The sequence below is a fragment of the Magallana gigas genome, chromosome 1 (genome assembly GCF_963853765.1).
Source record: "Magallana gigas chromosome 1, xbMagGiga1.1, whole genome shotgun sequence".
Classification (NCBI taxonomy): Eukaryota; Metazoa; Mollusca; class Bivalvia; order Ostreida; family Ostreidae; genus Magallana; species Magallana gigas.
This window is the reverse complement of record NC_088853.1, coordinates 9,860,189-9,877,218: the sequence shown is the minus strand read 5'-3', so window position 1 is coordinate 9,877,218 and position 17,030 is coordinate 9,860,189. Positions and strand designations below refer to the sequence as shown.

The 17,030-nt window shown below is 31.1% G+C and overlaps 1 protein-coding gene and 1 long non-coding RNA gene across 2 annotated transcripts in view; both read left to right on the top strand.

Moving 5' to 3' along the window:
- Positions 1-2,351: 2,351 nt before the first annotated feature.
- Positions 2,352-17,030, top strand: part of LOC105331010 (receptor-type tyrosine-protein phosphatase epsilon) — an 88,253-nt gene continuing 73,574 nt past the window's right edge. Inside the window, exons 1-6 of the mRNA XM_066085019.1 lie at positions 2,352-2,488; positions 4,324-4,464; positions 4,591-4,731; positions 5,272-5,403; positions 9,829-9,951; positions 10,098-10,230. Of these exons, the coding sequence (XP_065941091.1) occupies positions 2,362-2,488; positions 4,324-4,464; positions 4,591-4,731; positions 5,272-5,403; positions 9,829-9,951; positions 10,098-10,230 (797 nt within the window). The 5' untranslated portion in view covers positions 2,352-2,361. The remainder of the gene's footprint in view (positions 2,489-4,323; positions 4,465-4,590; positions 4,732-5,271; positions 5,404-9,828; positions 9,952-10,097; positions 10,231-17,030) is intronic.
- LOC117688126 (uncharacterized) lies at positions 10,292-10,829 on the top strand. Its single transcript, XR_010713254.1, has 2 exons — positions 10,292-10,568; positions 10,646-10,829. It is a non-coding gene; the product is annotated as an uncharacterized lncRNA (long non-coding RNA).

Genomic DNA, 17,030 nt, shown 5'->3' with positions numbered 1-17,030 from the left:
AATGATAATAACAAAATGTCATCCATCTCAAAAATCAATTAAATGAAATACAAATTCAAAGCAGAGCAACACGGACCTCCTCTAAAAAGATAGAGGTAGGATCGGGCGCCTAGGAAGAGTGAGTATTCTCTGCTGGCCGGACACACTCGCCAAGATATGTTTGTCATGATTGGAAAAGTGGAAAACTTCTTAGACAGCTAGGTGATTAAATATTGTCTAACAATTAGTATGACAAATATAATTATAACTAAATTATATCCTTATAGTCGCTATCATTGTGATTTCTGATGAAATAAAATTGAAAATAACTAAAATCCATCATTTTAAATTAAGAAAATTTTCTTTATAGGAAACATCTACAAAAAAATAGAGCTTTTGGTAAAACGTACTGGTGATTTTTAAGCCCAGTTTGAGGAAGTTATCAGACTGACATGAAAATCGGGATGTACTATTCCGTAATACTTCTCTTACTCGCAGATTTGACGCTAATTTCGACGTATGGTATGTACATTATTTATGTTCTTCAGCTTGTTCTATTGTTTTAAAATTATTTGCAGTTTTGCTTTCTTCTTTATTTTTTTTGGGGGGGGGGGATGTCGGGTTTTTTTTTACGCAAATGGTGTCTGTGTCGTTTCGTATTGATTTACAGTAACTATTTTAAAATTAGTATTTGATTTTAATCTTCTTTAAAGCACAACTGTTTGCGTTTTCATTTATATTCTCTGAGGATTATTTAGATATATAATCATTAAGGCGCAACTTATTTGAGTACAGTGTTAAATTATGTGTCTTAGGAAGGTGCTTCTGTCATCAAAGGAAAAACAAAACACGAATCCTTAGTACTTCAATCAAATAAAGGGATACATTTTACGATTAGATTCATCTTCTATGGATACAATTTCATTAACTTTACAGATAATCTATCTTACAATCAACTCGCCACCCAGTTACTCACATACCCAGGTCAGTCTACGGGCGCTAGAAATGCCGTTGATAAAAACACAGCAACATGCACACGACAATACGACATAGGGTTAAGTTCTCTGCACAAGACGGTGTGGTGGAAGGTGGATCTAGGTGGTGTTCACAATATCTACAGCATATCAATTTTATTCAAAACATTTGACGGATACGGTATGTAACTTTTAAGTACAGATACAAATCATGTGTGTATGTATAAATTCATTGATTGTCGCTAACACCTATATTTTATCAACGTGAATTCTGACTTTATGTTACATTTTCTACCATTTAAGTTGGGCTTGTATAATTGCCAGAAAGTGCATTTGACAGTTGATGTTTGACGATTTTTATAAAAAATGCAGAAATGCAAATAAGTTTTAATAGGTAGTTTTGAAAGACACAATTACTATCAGAATCATGTTCCTCGTATATATGTTGTAGAGGACCGACAGCGTGGGCGTTTTGCTGGATTCTCGCTGTACGTATCAACCACTGGTGACATACAGGGTTCTACTCTATGTTACAAGGACGGACCGCAGTTACCGCCCCTGGAATTTACAACCACCTGTATACAACACGGACGCTACGTCATATTTTACAACGAACGAATGGATGGAGTCATCTACCCTGAGAGTTATCAATTATCAAATGTTTTGAATGAGCTATGTGAAGTTGTAGTTTTAGGTAAATCTATACAATTTGTTCTTATTTCTTTTTGTCCTTTAATTATTATTTTTATTTTACATTTTTTTTTTTTAATTTTTACTCTTTGATACCGTCACTATTTAATGTCACTAATCACTGCAAATAAAGGAAGAATGACTTTAAGATCTTTTGAATCTCGAAGTTTATGAATAGGAAAATAGATACAAATGTGAATGTGTTTAAACTTGTAGTGAAAAAAAAATCATAAAAAAAATAGTGTATACTTTTGTTTTTAAATGCTTACTGCAAATTTTTTTTATCTATCTATCTATCTATCTATCTATCTATCTATCTATCTATCTATCTATCTATCTATCTATCTATCTATCTATCTATCTATCTATCTATCTATCTATAGATTGGTCAATCAATAAAGATAAAAACAATGTTAACTATTTTATTTTTTGATTAAGGATGTAACAAAACCGGTGTATATGGCATGAACTGTAACAAACTCTGTCCGATAAACTGTCAAAACAATTTGTGCAACATTGAAAATGGAAGCTGTTTTGGCTGTAAACCAGGGTGGAGGGATATACTCTGTGATAAAGGCACGTGCAATCTTTAAGAAAAGGTTAAATTTGATTTTCTTTCAATTTTAATGTAGTTTTTTAAGTCAATGAAATGTTCAGTATATAATTTTATATAGTTCATTCATGTTTTACGTTTATATCATCAGAATGTATAGAAGGAATGTACGGTTCAAAGTGTCTACAACAATGCTCAGGACATTGTAGATACAGCGTTACTTGTAATCACGTGACAGGTCAGTGTGACGGAGGGTGTGATAAAGGATGGATAGGAGCTCTGTGTGATAAAGGTAGTATGTTTTTTATTACAATTAACCATAACTAATTAAAACTATCAATTAAAATCATAATTGTCCTAGTATCGTAGCAAAGCGTTTTTTATACACGCATGAATTATTTGGTGAAGTTTATCTGTCCTTCTTAAATTGCGTACAAATTCAACGACTTTTTCTCAAAAAATGGTCATACTATTTCCTGCAAAATTGACAACTCATTACTAACAGTAAAGCATTCGATGCCGTACGATTTATTTTCAACTCTTTTTATCATTGATAAATGTGTCACAATTCGAGTGTTATCTATGTCTAACTCAACAGCCACAGGTTTAGATGATATTTTAATTAAACGTTTGAGATTTATTGTCCATGTGGTCACTCAATTGTATTAGCCTCGGTAAGGCTGGTTTTAACCTAAGAGTTTTTACTCAAAATTAACGTCCAGTTTCAATTCTATCTATCATAAGCAAAACATTCAATGTCATTATTGAAAACAAATCGGGTTTAGACCAAAGTATAAATGCGAAACTGCCCTTCACAGTTTTATTAAGAAGTGGTTACCTAATTTTTACAGTGGTAAACTAACAGGCTTTTTATTTATAGATCTAAGCAAAGCTATTGATACTTTTAATCAGCATGTATTACTGCACAAACTACTATCGTTTGACATATGCAACAATACACTTAGCGGGCTTATATGTTATTTGACAAATAGAGCACATTGTGTTAAATGGAATAGAAATGAGTCAGACAACTTAAGTATTTCTATAGATTTATCTCAAAGATCACTATCAAAGATTTTATAGTAGAATACATTAAACGTCAGCAAGGGTAGGGTTTACGTCATTGTCACTACGAACATTGGATGGGGATGTTACTGTTTTTCTTTTCCTGCTTGGCAGAATTTATGTTACTTAATCTATGTAGATCGTTAAAATTACTATATTTAATATTGATATATATTTCAAAATTGTTGACATCTCCCAAAATAAAGTTGTGTTTGTAAAGAAATCTTTGAAAAGCATTTTTATCATGTTAAAGTCTCTACAAGCACAGTAATTGTGTTGTTGACGTAAAGCAGGTACACAATGCGTCATAATCGACTTGTTAATTCTCTTTTATTGATTGAGCCGTAAAAATGAAAGCTCAATGTTCGTAACAATCATCTTTTCAGGTGCACAGTATATATGTAGCGTAAAGTGAATTAGGTCAACTGTCATTAAGCATTTTAATCGAATGTGCACTTAGGTCATTTACTAGTTAAAAAGAGGAAATATTTGGTTTTTAACACATTTATAAGCGCTTGTCAAATAGGTTTGTTTCTAATCAAACGTACTATGACTTAAAAAAGATAAATATAAAAATGCCATATTTGCTAAATCAACAACAATCACTAAAGTTAATGTACTTAAGTTAATCTGCCTAAAACTTCTTGGGTAATAACATTGCTGTATGTTCATGTAAAGACATATACAGTTGTTTACCTCTTTTACTTTTTATGATATCTTATTAGGTTAAAATATTATACATAACTGTTTTGTATTTGAACATGATCTTAAATAATTTTAATAAAAAAAACAAAGCTTTACTATTTAATAAATGTAAGCTTGTTGAATTTTAATTTCAAACAGGGTACACGATTTAAATTATTAATACCGATAACAAACACAGAATGTGATGACAGGGATGTATGGTTACTGCATCATGTTTTGATAAAATGCTGGACTTTTTTTGCATTCAGGCATTGGTCTTAGCTAGAAAGATAAGAAAAGATGTTTGGGGAATATATATTTGATGACATTTTATTCTATATGATGTGTACTACGTATATCTATCAATAACGATTATAGGTTGTGATGACGGGACCTATGGCTATAACTGTGTCAACAAATGTAGTGGTCACTGTCTGAACAACACTCCATGTAACAAACAGAATGGGCACTGTGACGGGGGATGTGATCCTGGATATACTAACACTGATTGTAGCAAAGGTAAAATTACTGATGAATGTATGTATGATGCGAATTTATTTATTTCTTTTCAATTAAAACTTTAAATTGCATTACTAACTTACTACACAATGGCTAGGCACAACAAAAAAGTATGTCTTTACATAGAGTGTCCGTCACACCATTATGGAATAAATTGTACAGGACGTTGTAGTGGACACTGTATAAACAATGAACCATGTGATCATATCAGTGGAGTGTGTCCATTTGGATGTCAGGATGGGTACACTGGAGTACTGTGTACTTACGGTAGGAAATATTTTTTTTTCTTTTGTATCATATTGGTAACTATTAGAGGGTTCTCCTAACTGAGGTCAAAGGTAATGTCATGGTAGATCAGCTACGGTAACCTAGTTGACATAATTAGATTGCTGCTGATTTTGCGAATAATATGTCATTCTAGGAATGTTTAAATATAAATGATAACTGCGTGAATATGTGAAAAGAAGTTTAATAAAAACTATTTTATGTGTAAATAATATTTAAATTTTGTATACAATAGTGCAAAGAATTGAGTCTATGTAAATTTAACTTGGCAAATAATGATTATTAATTAAAAGAAAAAGCAGTGTCCTTATGACACAGTGACGGTTTAAGAAAATGGACAAAAAACCCACAACAACACCCCCCCCCCCAATAAACAATAAAAACAACACAAAACAAACAACACTACAATGATTTTAAGATAAGAGAAAGAAATGCTTGAAAGTTGTCCTCGTTGTAAACCACATAGTCAGTTTTGCACGCTTTTTTTGGTTTTGATATATTGTGTGTATTTTTATCCCCCAGCTTGTGCTGGAGGATATTTCGGCGCAAACTGTTCAAGGAAATGTTCACCTCACTGTAAACCTGACACATGTCGACATGCAGATGGATCATGTACTTGTACTGCAGGTTGGATGGGTAATAATTGTACTACAGGTAATGCTACATTGTATTTTAAAAGATATATTTTTGGAAAAAGTGTTGAAATGTTTTAAGGCAAAAAAGGCACAAAAACACTCTTACAATTTCTTGAATGACATATTGAATTAGATTTTAAATGAGATAACTTTATAACTAAGCCCTGAAAACTGCTTAATCATGACAGAACAGTTATATTGCCCTCCCGGACATAGTAATATTTACAGGAAATAGTTTAATTGCCCTCCCGAAACTTTTATATTATTATATATCACTTCGGTATAAATCTCCAAATTTTTCCCGTCACCTCAGGGCAAATATTCTGGTATGTCACACTTGAAGCAATATGAATTTGTTACTAATAGCTATCGACGTAATTATTTGGGTCATTTAAGAATGACGATGAGAAAACATGTTTTTGTTAACTGACAACAGTTACACGTAAGTTTAAAATTACAACCCATATCGATCGTTATAGAAATGCAATTTGAATATTTTTTTTTTCCTGCCAGTAGATAAATGCCTCATTTTGATTATAAATGTATCACATGACATCATATTTTATCACGTTAATTATGTTCTATTGATTTAAGAGGTAGACATCTGAAGCAATAATTGATTAGATAAACAAGAACTAACAATAAAATCCCCAAACAACAGAGTTTGTAAAAAAAATTGACAAATGAACAAATTTGTTTTCCCTAATGGTTATTTTATAGTTCCCACGAGTGTTGTCCTATCAAAAAAAAAAAGAAAGAAAGAAGAGTTAGTTTATCTTGAAAATTACAAACCTATATCACTTATAACTGCTGATTATATTTCAAATCAACAACTGTAAGCCGTGTACATCATTATGACGGACATGTAATCAATATTCTTATTGAAAACAATTAAAACAACAAGATTTATAATGGATATGCAGAATGACGTTGTTTGTGTTATTATTTCATAAAAATTTACGAACAGGCATGCGAGTCCTTCTTGAAAATAATATTGATTTTCTTGTTTTAAAATAATTCATTTTTAATTCTTTGCGAAAAGTATTATTTGATATTCAGCATTTATCTCAATTTACGCAGTCTTATTTAAAAGCAAAACAATCTTGGTGTTTTGTTTTTTGTTTGTTTCCCCATCGCGTGCATAGTTTTAAAGATGTTAATCATTGTTCAAAGTTGTCTTATTCGAGTTTCACTCAAAGTCATGAGTAAAATTTGTGCTAAACAGAATTAGTATCTTTAAAATGCATACAAATGGACATAACATACCTAGCTCCAGGTTGACTATAACAAAATAGCGGAAAATCGGATTTATTTGTTTATTTTGTTTTCAACTAGAACATATTCGGCAGCACTATAATAAAAAAGTTTAGATCCGTCAGAGCAAGAGTTTTGCAGACTGTTGTTGTTATTTCATTTTTTCTTCTAATAGTCGATGACCTGAAATGCGAAAAAGATCAGTTATTCAAGATATTTATTGATAAACAGCATACCATTTTAAATTATAGACATTATATGATTTAATCGTCAGTCAATATAAGTAGTTCAATTATTCATATCATTATTCAGGAGTTTTTTTTCTAAAATATAAATAAGCAGATCGGTAGAGCCGAAGATAGAAGGAAGGACTATATTTGATATGGTCTGATATCTGCCCCTATTTTAAACAGTTTATAAATAGTGTCTTTTCGAGATCAAATCTTCATAGAACAGTAATAAGAGGTTGTTTATCACATTATTATTGATATTAGTCATCATTGTCAATGGGCTATTCTTTTATGATGTCGCTTATATAGGGTGATCCCGCGATTTTGCAAACAAATTAAAAATTGTCATTTTTCCCTTAAAAATTTGCTTTTAAAGATCAAGAGCGCAGGTCTACCGAAGTACCAGTTTAATATATGTTGTTGTTTATATAATTATACTTCCCCTTTCTCGCTCCAAATACAGTCCATTGAACTGCATTATTCTTAAAATCTTCACAGAGCATGGCAAGGATTTGGGGCAAAATCTATTTTCCAGTTTTTAGCTCACCTGAGCTGAAAGCTCAAGTGAGCTATTCTGATCACATTTTGTCTGTCGTCCGTCTGGGTGTCCGTCTGTCTGTAGACATTTCACATTTTAAACATCTTCTCAAGAACCACTGCGCCAATTTTAACCAAACTTGGCACAAAGCATCCTTAGCCTAATGGAATTCAAAGTTATGAAAATGAAGGACCACACCCTTTTGCAAAGGGAGATAATTAGGAATTTATGAAAATTTTCGAGAAATTTTCAAAAATCTTCTCCTCACGAACCATAAGACCAGGAAAGCTATACCTTGTGTGAAAGCATCCTCAGGTAGTGTAGATTCAAAGTTGCGCAATCATGACCCCCGGGGGTAGGGTGGGACAACAATGGGGGGGGGGTTCAACGTTTAACATAGGACTATATAAAGTAAGTCTTTAAAAAAATCTTCTCAGAAAGTAATCAGCCACATGATTCTTTATAATTGTTAAGACGTTGGCCCACGGACAATTCTTTGGCCTCACTAGAAGGTTCAGAGTTTGATGTAGGTTGATATTCCATATATAAACTATTGTTTAGGATATTTTTGAGAACTGGGCTGCGTTCAGGATCGTAGCTGCTTGCCTAGCCGCTAGGTCGTAGATATCTAAGTCTATTGAACGGACCGCTAAGTTAGCCACTGGGTCTCAGATTTGAAGTTGGAAATATTTCACTAAAGACTTATTACATTTACATAATGTGTTAATTTCAAGCAAAAATATATATGTTAAGATTCATTATAACTTAAAGGATGAATAAAACATCACTATATAAATAGATTTCGTGTTTGTTACAAAGCGGTAACTAAGGTGGCCATCTTGAATTCGATGCTTAGCATAAAATATTTAGGCTACGAATATCTACCTAGCTGCTAGGCTAGCTTACCGTTCAACAACGTAGCCGCTACGTAGCCCTACCTAGCCGCTACGATCTTGAACGCAGCCCAGCACTCAACATATGATCTAACATCCTGTTAGAAAAGGGACTAATGATTATAAACATAAGAATATCCAGGGGGGAATGGATTTTATTTATACAGGATCTACATGTATTATTGTATATTATCCAGATAGTTTGTATTGTGACTCCATTAAGCTGATTTTATCATACCTATTTTTCCTAAGGTGAGCGATATGGCCCATGTGCCTCTTGTTTATGTTTACGATGCTTCAGTAAGGTATTTCTAATAGTCAACCAACATTTGAGTGTCAGTTATTGAGTTATAAGCAAGTTACATATCTTCAAATCTGTGTTATGTAAACAAAGAACATTTCATATTTTTGTTTACATTTTGAATGATGAAAAGTCAGCTAAAGTTTTAGACTAAAATCAATGTGACCAACGCTAGGAAGTGTATGTTTATGCTAAAAAACGAATTAGCTGATAGAAAAAAACGCTTATAAAGGTATTTTACCGGTATATATAACCCAGTGCACAAACACAGGACCTGTCTGTTTACATAGAAAAGAATTGTGATCTCTTTATTTTGCTCATAACTCTACGACTGGCACTTACATTTTGGTTGATCATTGGATATGCATTACTAGAGCAATGTTAACAATAAAATTAGATAATACAATTTGACAAAAATGGAGAACATGCCCCTTTAAAACCTTATTCTTTTTTTAGTTATTTAGTTTATTTATTTAGCTACACTAGCCGTCTATGATTCATTTGTCAAATGTTAATTAATTACTAATACATTCAAATTTAAGCAAATCTCAAGTCAATGTCTAAAATAAAAAAACATTTCTTTTACCTATTTCTATTCACAAAATAGTTCATATCCACAAACTAAATAAGTATGATATCGATCTAGATTTTTAAAGTGAAAAAAAACCTCTATTACATACAACAAATGAGTTATGTTTAATTATCAGTGGACATTTATTCATTCATAGTAAACGTCATTCTAAAGCACTTATACTTCATTTTTTTTCAAAAATGTAAAGAACACAGATTAATTATTGTAACTGTGCATAACTCAATTGATATATATATCTATTCAACAATGATAGTTGTGCATTACACTTACTAAATTAATATGTTTCTTCCCAACGGTTTTATTGCAATATATTATGTTATAGTAAAGTACCCTACCAGTTTCCTGAAATTAACATAAAATTCGATGTACAAACCCCCCCCCCCCCCAAAGAAAAAAAAATACTAACACACCAGACAAACCATAGCCCCCCCCCCCCCCCCAAAAAAAAAAACAAAACAAAAAAACAAAAACAAAAACAAAACAAACAAAACAAAACAAAACAAAACAAAAAAACAAAACAAAACAAAACAAAAAAGCCATCGCAGAAAAACCATCTTAGGCAACGTGAAATATAATATGCAGAGACAATCAAGCATTCATTATATAACTGGAAATAACAGTAAAATATATATTCAGAATGCATGTTGTCCTATGGAGATAATTGCCAGAATAGGTGCAATGTTCACTGTATCAACCAGACATGTGACGGAATCAACGGGAGTTGTCTGTATGGCTGTACAGAAGGGAAGCAATGTTATGGTATGCTAATTATACTATTTCAATTTCTTATAGAATTTCTTTTAAAAAAAATATATGTGCCTAGTGGCATAAAATCGAGATTTTTCGGTAATGTAGAATTTTCTGAAGTATACAAACGATTCTTCTTTATTTATATACTGTTTTAGTTTCTTTGGATACTGCAAACAATGCTCAACTATTAATTGCTTCATCAGACAATATACCGGTCATTGTTGGAGGAACGGTTGGCACCTGTGTAATTGTAATAATCGGAGTTGTTTTGGCTTTGTTTGTTATAAGGTACGAATCCTAGTGCCTTCACACACATTCGTTTAAAAATATATATATATATATATTGTAAAGAAGAGGCAAAATGTGGCACAGGTACGTAAATACTGTTATGCAGACCGGCAATGTACAATCATATGTTTAACGATTACTGCATTTTACAAATTCACAATACATTCAGTTTCAAAAAAGAAATCATGAAAAATATTCTGTACCCTTTATTTTCTATATAATGTAAAACATATCAGTTCAGTGTCCTCGTCTAATAATCTGCCTATTACTGTCGGAATCGTGATGTCCACATGTATTTTAGTAATCATTGGAGTTGTGATAACAATATTAGTCTTACGGTAAACGTTTATGTTGACCATTTTCAAACAATTTGATATTATAAAACAGCGATATGTTTTTTTCTCTTTCATTACAGACAGAGGTCATCACGAACAATGAGTAATACAAGTGTACGTAGGGTGTGTTGTAAGTCCGCGCCTGCTGCAGAGGAGAGCGTCAATAGTGAAAATTTGTCGAATTATCAAGAATTGAACTTTGCCTTACAAGAAAACCCATATCAAAGCATGTCACGATAATCAATAGATTTGAATATAAATATATCTATATGCAATATAAATGCAAATTTTAATCTCAGTCATGGCAATTAAGAAAAGTTTGGTAGATGCACAGATATTCCTCAGATTTGTGTATTTTGTTTAATGGGGACTTGGGATTTTTTAAATATATATCCCTGCATAAACAATAACAATTGTTTCAGTTGAAAACTGAACAACACTTATTAAAGGGCACCAGCACACAGAAATGTAAACCATTTGATTTTGTTACACATGTAAACACACCTGAATCTCATGTAGTATTGCTAATATATGTAAATTTCTGTTAGCCTTTTTTTTTAAAATATGCATTTATTCAATACACTGGCATGCAAATGTGATGGTTTTCCCTCCCAGCTTGAAATCGATGCAAAAAATGAAAATTTCACAAAAGTGTCATACAGCAATGTTCGATATACATTTCATTGGATGAAGGGTGTAAACGCAAAAATTTAAATGATAAAGAAATGCAGCTTAAATATGGGGTGTAGGGAATGTGGCGATTCAAACGATAGAAGAGGACTACATTATTTCACTAGCTGAGTTCACCATGAAACTATGAAAAATCATACTTACGATTCATGTCAATATTTTTGAAATAAATTTGATAATTTAATATCAGTCTGCTTAAATCACATATACTGACAATTGTTTTATTGTTTATATACACGGTTTTTTTAATTCTGAATGCCTGTGGATGCAGCGACATTATCATGGTGGATGGGTTTAGGTAGTCTATGAAATAATGTATCTCAAAAGTGTTTTTAGGTGTTGAATCAATAATGACTGTTTATGTTTATGTTTATGTTTACAAGTGTCTCATTAAAATTTATTTTGATCATTACAATTTTGCATGAATATTCGTTTAACATTGAACTATAGTTGCCCAGTACTATAAAAGATTAAATCATCGGTAGTAAAATAGCCTTTCCCTGACATATGCACTATGTTACTCATTTTGTTATGCTTAAAAAATAAACATCATCTGTGACTGCTGTTTATTCATTTATACATTTGACTGTTTTTTGGTCAAAGATACATCACCTAATGAGTTTTGTTTTCTTTATTGCATATCTTAAGCTGGTGAGTCATCAGTTATACATATGTAGACACTGTTGACATATGTAATTATCTTTATTGATTGAGCACAGTAATATTGTGTAATTATATCTTAAATTATTATTATTTTCTTACATCAAAAGCAAATCAATGTGTTTTTTTCTGTGTGTTTAGAAAAGTTTGACCTTTAACTACTTCACGGTTCAAAAACAGTGTAATTTTACATTGTAATAGTACGTGGTGGAATAAACAAGTACTTTTACCACATTTTAAACATAGATACCAATCATATCACTGGGCTTTCTCTTAGGAATAAAGATTTCTACTGTTTATCAAAACATACGAACTAATTCACTTAAAACATATAACAGGAGAAAATGTTAAAAATAAAGATATCTACTTATATTTTGCAAAATCATGGTGTACCTGTTCTAATTATTGTCCAAAGAAAACAAGTGTGTTAATATCTGTTTTCTTCAGTGTTTTAAGTGCAACTGATATAAATCGGAAATTTAAAAAAAAAGCCACTTCACTTTTAAATTACAAAAAATATGTGTCGATAATATGCGTAAAATTGTTTCGTTAATTTTGTTTTTGGTATAATTTTCCTACAAAATGTATCGAAATGTAGCTTGCATGTCACAACACCACATTCAAATGATTTTAAAAAAATCCGTGACAATTTGTCTTTGTAAAGCATTGAGGATGGGTAAATGGAACTACTAACTATTAATTTTTTAGTGATGACATAACTTTATAAAGATATGTTTACAATATGATATTATATTCCTTTTCAAAAAAAATAATTTGTTTACGAAGAATATCTTTTGCATGTTTGTTCCTTGACAGCATGTTTTAAGGACTTGTTGGTATAAATCAAGTGTAACTGCTGTATCATGTAATATATGAACATGTGCTTTTACTAAATTGCAGCCAAACAATCAAGTGCATGATAAAAGTATGAATGTTTTAAAACGTGCTTTAAAAGGTATTTCATAGTATCATTTTAAATAAAAAAGATTACCGTAAAAACTGTTTTATGTTCTCTATTGTATTTCTATAACATAACAAAAGTGTATTCTTCACTTCTATATTTTGTTAAACTTTTTAAACATCTAGTGTCTATTACTCAAGTACGGCAAAAAAGTATTACGTTTTTTATCGTTTCAAATTGCAATGTAGCAATTCTTAGTTTTATTGACAAAGAAAGTTAGTTGGATTAACGTTATACCTTTAAAAAATATTTTGAGAAAGGTTTAATAAAGAAAGAAACACACAAATAAATGTAAAAAAAACCCAAAATGCAGATAAAATAATGTTTAATTATCCAATACAGTGGGATTTAATAGGTATATATGGCATCGATTTTTTTCACATTTGTATGAAAATCATAAGTTAGTTCCTCGAAAGTGTTGTATTTTATACTTCATCTCTCTTCGTTTTCATTTCAAAAAAATCCCTGAACGTCAGATGATGTTGTTGTTTTTTTCATTCAATATTTCCAGATATTATACTCTCTTTCGTATTGTTTGATGTACAAATTAGCTTAACCACAACTCCACAAAATGTGTAAGAGTTAACCACGAATGTGCACATAATATTTGACTTATTTTTTCCACCATTGAGCATTTTTAGAGTTTTTATCGGCTTTTTCACGAGTTAGATCCATACTGATTATACCTTTCGTTGCGCCGTGACATCCAGCGACGTCAATGCTTTTAGTCAATTTTAAAAAGGACTGTATGTCTTTAGTTACTAATATCTATTTAACAAATATATATATATATATATATATATATATATATATATATATATATATATATATATATATATATATATATATATATATATATATATATATATATATATATCCTGTCCTTATTTGGTACAAAGAATATCATGACAATTTTTAATTCTAAGTTTCAATATTAGTTGGTTTTAAGCCCAATTTTAGAGATATTACTTTCAACATAATATGATTAATTGTTGTTACCACACATTGTTTGACCGTGTGCCGTAACCTCATTTTCGTAGGATTTGATTCTAAATAATTCTTAAAAATAAAGGAGTATATGAACTCTTTTTATTTCAATTTATTTGAAACAATTGCTGAATTATGTCTACTGAATTTAGTCATAATATGACGTTAAAAATGACAGATATGGCAAAAGTCTTCGTATTCTTTGATTGACCCTCGTATGATGTTCTTTGATTTACCTCTATATAGTCATGTTTCCCATACCACTTGTCATCTGGAACCGAAAGTGTTATACACAGTCGGAATAATAGGCATTTAAATGACATGCATACCTATGTTGCAACCACTATTGATATAAAACCACTATTGAAATAAATTATTTCAATAGTGATTGGGAATGTATTTCATTAGAAAAATCACCTTGCAACCACTATTGGAATAAAACAGCAATTGAAATAAATCATGTCAATAGTGGTTGGGGACGTATTTCATTAGAAAAATCACTTTGCTACCACTATTGAAATACCACTACTATTGAAGTTATGATTTCAATAGAATTTGGGATGTATTTCATTATAAGAACTACTAAAGTACAACTACTATTAAATCTATCGTAGATGGGAATGGATTTCTTTATAAATATAACTATGTAATCACTATTGTAACACATTTGGGAAGAAAGAAGTTGTATATCATATTTGCAAACTATTTTGAAATGCAAGAAATCTAACAAATAATTTCAAATACACAATTATGTTTCAATTTTCACTGCTGTGCAGAAATAAATAGCCAATTCTCGCACATAAGCATGCATACACATTTGTTTTTATCTAACAAACAATTTCAAGTACACAATTAAGGTACTAAAGACGTGCATATTTTATGGTAATAATAATCGTGACTATGAAATTAATGTACTTTCACTGTTGTGCAGACAAAACCAATCCTTACAGATTAACATATATTATATATTTTAAACTTTATAACCAATTACTATTGACGTAATTTATTTCAATGGTGGTCGTCGTAAACTTCAACACTAATAAAATATAACCAGTATTAAAATAAACTAGTTCAATAGTGATTGGGGATGCGTTTCATTTCAACCACTATTGAAAAAAATTAGTTCAATAGTGGTTAAGGATGCGTTTTCTTACAACCACTATTGAAACAAGAGATGTCTGTGAAACATTTATGCCCCCTCCCTTGGAAACATCCACAAAGAAAATGAACGTAAACTGCAAATAACTGGTATTTTTCTAAGTCCAAGGGCCATGACTCTGTCGAAAACTGCTCTATCATACCTAAAATCAATTTGACCGACATATTATTTAGATAAATCTTTATACCAAATTTCATATTGATATGTGCACCCTCTGCAAAGAAAATGAGCGGAAACTGCTAAAAACTGGAATTTTTCTACGTCCAAGGGCCATAACTCTGTCGAAAATCGCCTGATCGTACCCAATATCAAACATGACCTAGATATTATCATGATAAACCTGTATACCAAATTTCATTTCAATATGTTCATCCTCTGCGAAGAAAATGAACGGAAACTATTGGTGGACCGATTGACCGACCGACCGACAGACAGCAACAAAGCAATATGCGCTCCCCCCCCCCTTTCTTCGAAGGGGGGCATAATAAAGTATTTCAATAGTGGTTTTGATGCATTTTAGTTTTATGTCTATTATTCCGTCTGTGTGTAACATTGAATTTTCTTTCTAGTAGGGGAATTAATTAATATAAGAACTATGTCTTATGAGATGATGAATTCCTTTTTAATTCTGACGTTCCTTGATTTACCTCTATATGGTCATGTTTCCCATACCACCTGTCATCTGGAACCGAACGTGTTATGCACAGTCGGAATAATAGACATTAAAATGACATGCATCCTTACCCCTATTGAAATAGTTTCTTTCAATAATGGTTGTAATGAACCGCATCCTTAACCACAATTAAAAAAAATTATTTCAATAGTAGTTGTAATGAAATGCATACCTAACCACTATTGAAATATGTTTTCTTCAATAGTGGTTATAATGAGACGCATACTAAACCACAATTGTAATAATTTATTTCATTCAATATTGGTCATAATGAAGTACATCCCCAACCACTATTGAAATTATTTATCTCAATAGTGATATTCATAATAACATATATCTATGATATATAAGCTATAAATTATTTATAATAATTTACAACGTTGTCTTCTAGAACAAATAATCTTCATAAAACATGATATAGTTTTAGAAAGGTAAAGAACAAATATGAAAACAATTCTATACGTTAATCTGCAATGAGTTGTTATTTCTGCAAAACAGTGAAAATCCTAAAACAAGTACATTTATATCATAGTCACGATTATTATTACCATATACATGCCCAACCACTATTGAAATAATTTACTGTGGTTTCATTAATACTCAAGGGTATCAATTTTCGTGGAAAAAGTGAAAATCACAGTTTCAAGGATACGTAAATTCATGGCCAATGACCCTATCAATACAAAATGAAAGTACAAATTGCACTCCGATGAACATTTAATTTCATGGATAAACTTAACAACGAAATCCACGAAAACTGGTATTCAGCGAATATTGATAAAACCACAGTATTTCAATAGTGGCTTTATTTCAATAGTGGTTGCAACATACCTACAACTATTAAGATATTTTATTTCAATAATGGTTGTAATGAACCGCATCCTTAATCACTATTGAAAAAACTAATTTCATTGTAAATAAAATCATTTTTGGCAACAAATTTTGTAATAATATACTTGGGTCTGTTTTATTAATATCTCTTTGTAAGTCAAGCTTGTAAAATAATGTTTGTGTGCATGTAAGGGGGTGCTCATTAACAACCATCAAAATACTTTGTCATGTTACAGATGGTAATTTGCATTTGTGCACAGTAGGGTCACTGGGGGGAGGGGTAGGTTTCAAGATTGTTAAACATCGTGGATAAATTAACATGTCCAGCATCCAATCATCTTTTGTAATATATTATTGTCTTATCAGAACCTGGCACATGTAAATTCTCTCATTCTTATTTTCTCTGATTTTGCTGCTGGATGTAAATTTTTCCATGAACTTTGTTTTATCTTATCCTTTGTGATCTCCACCAGACCCAAACTACAAATGTGATAATATCTTGGA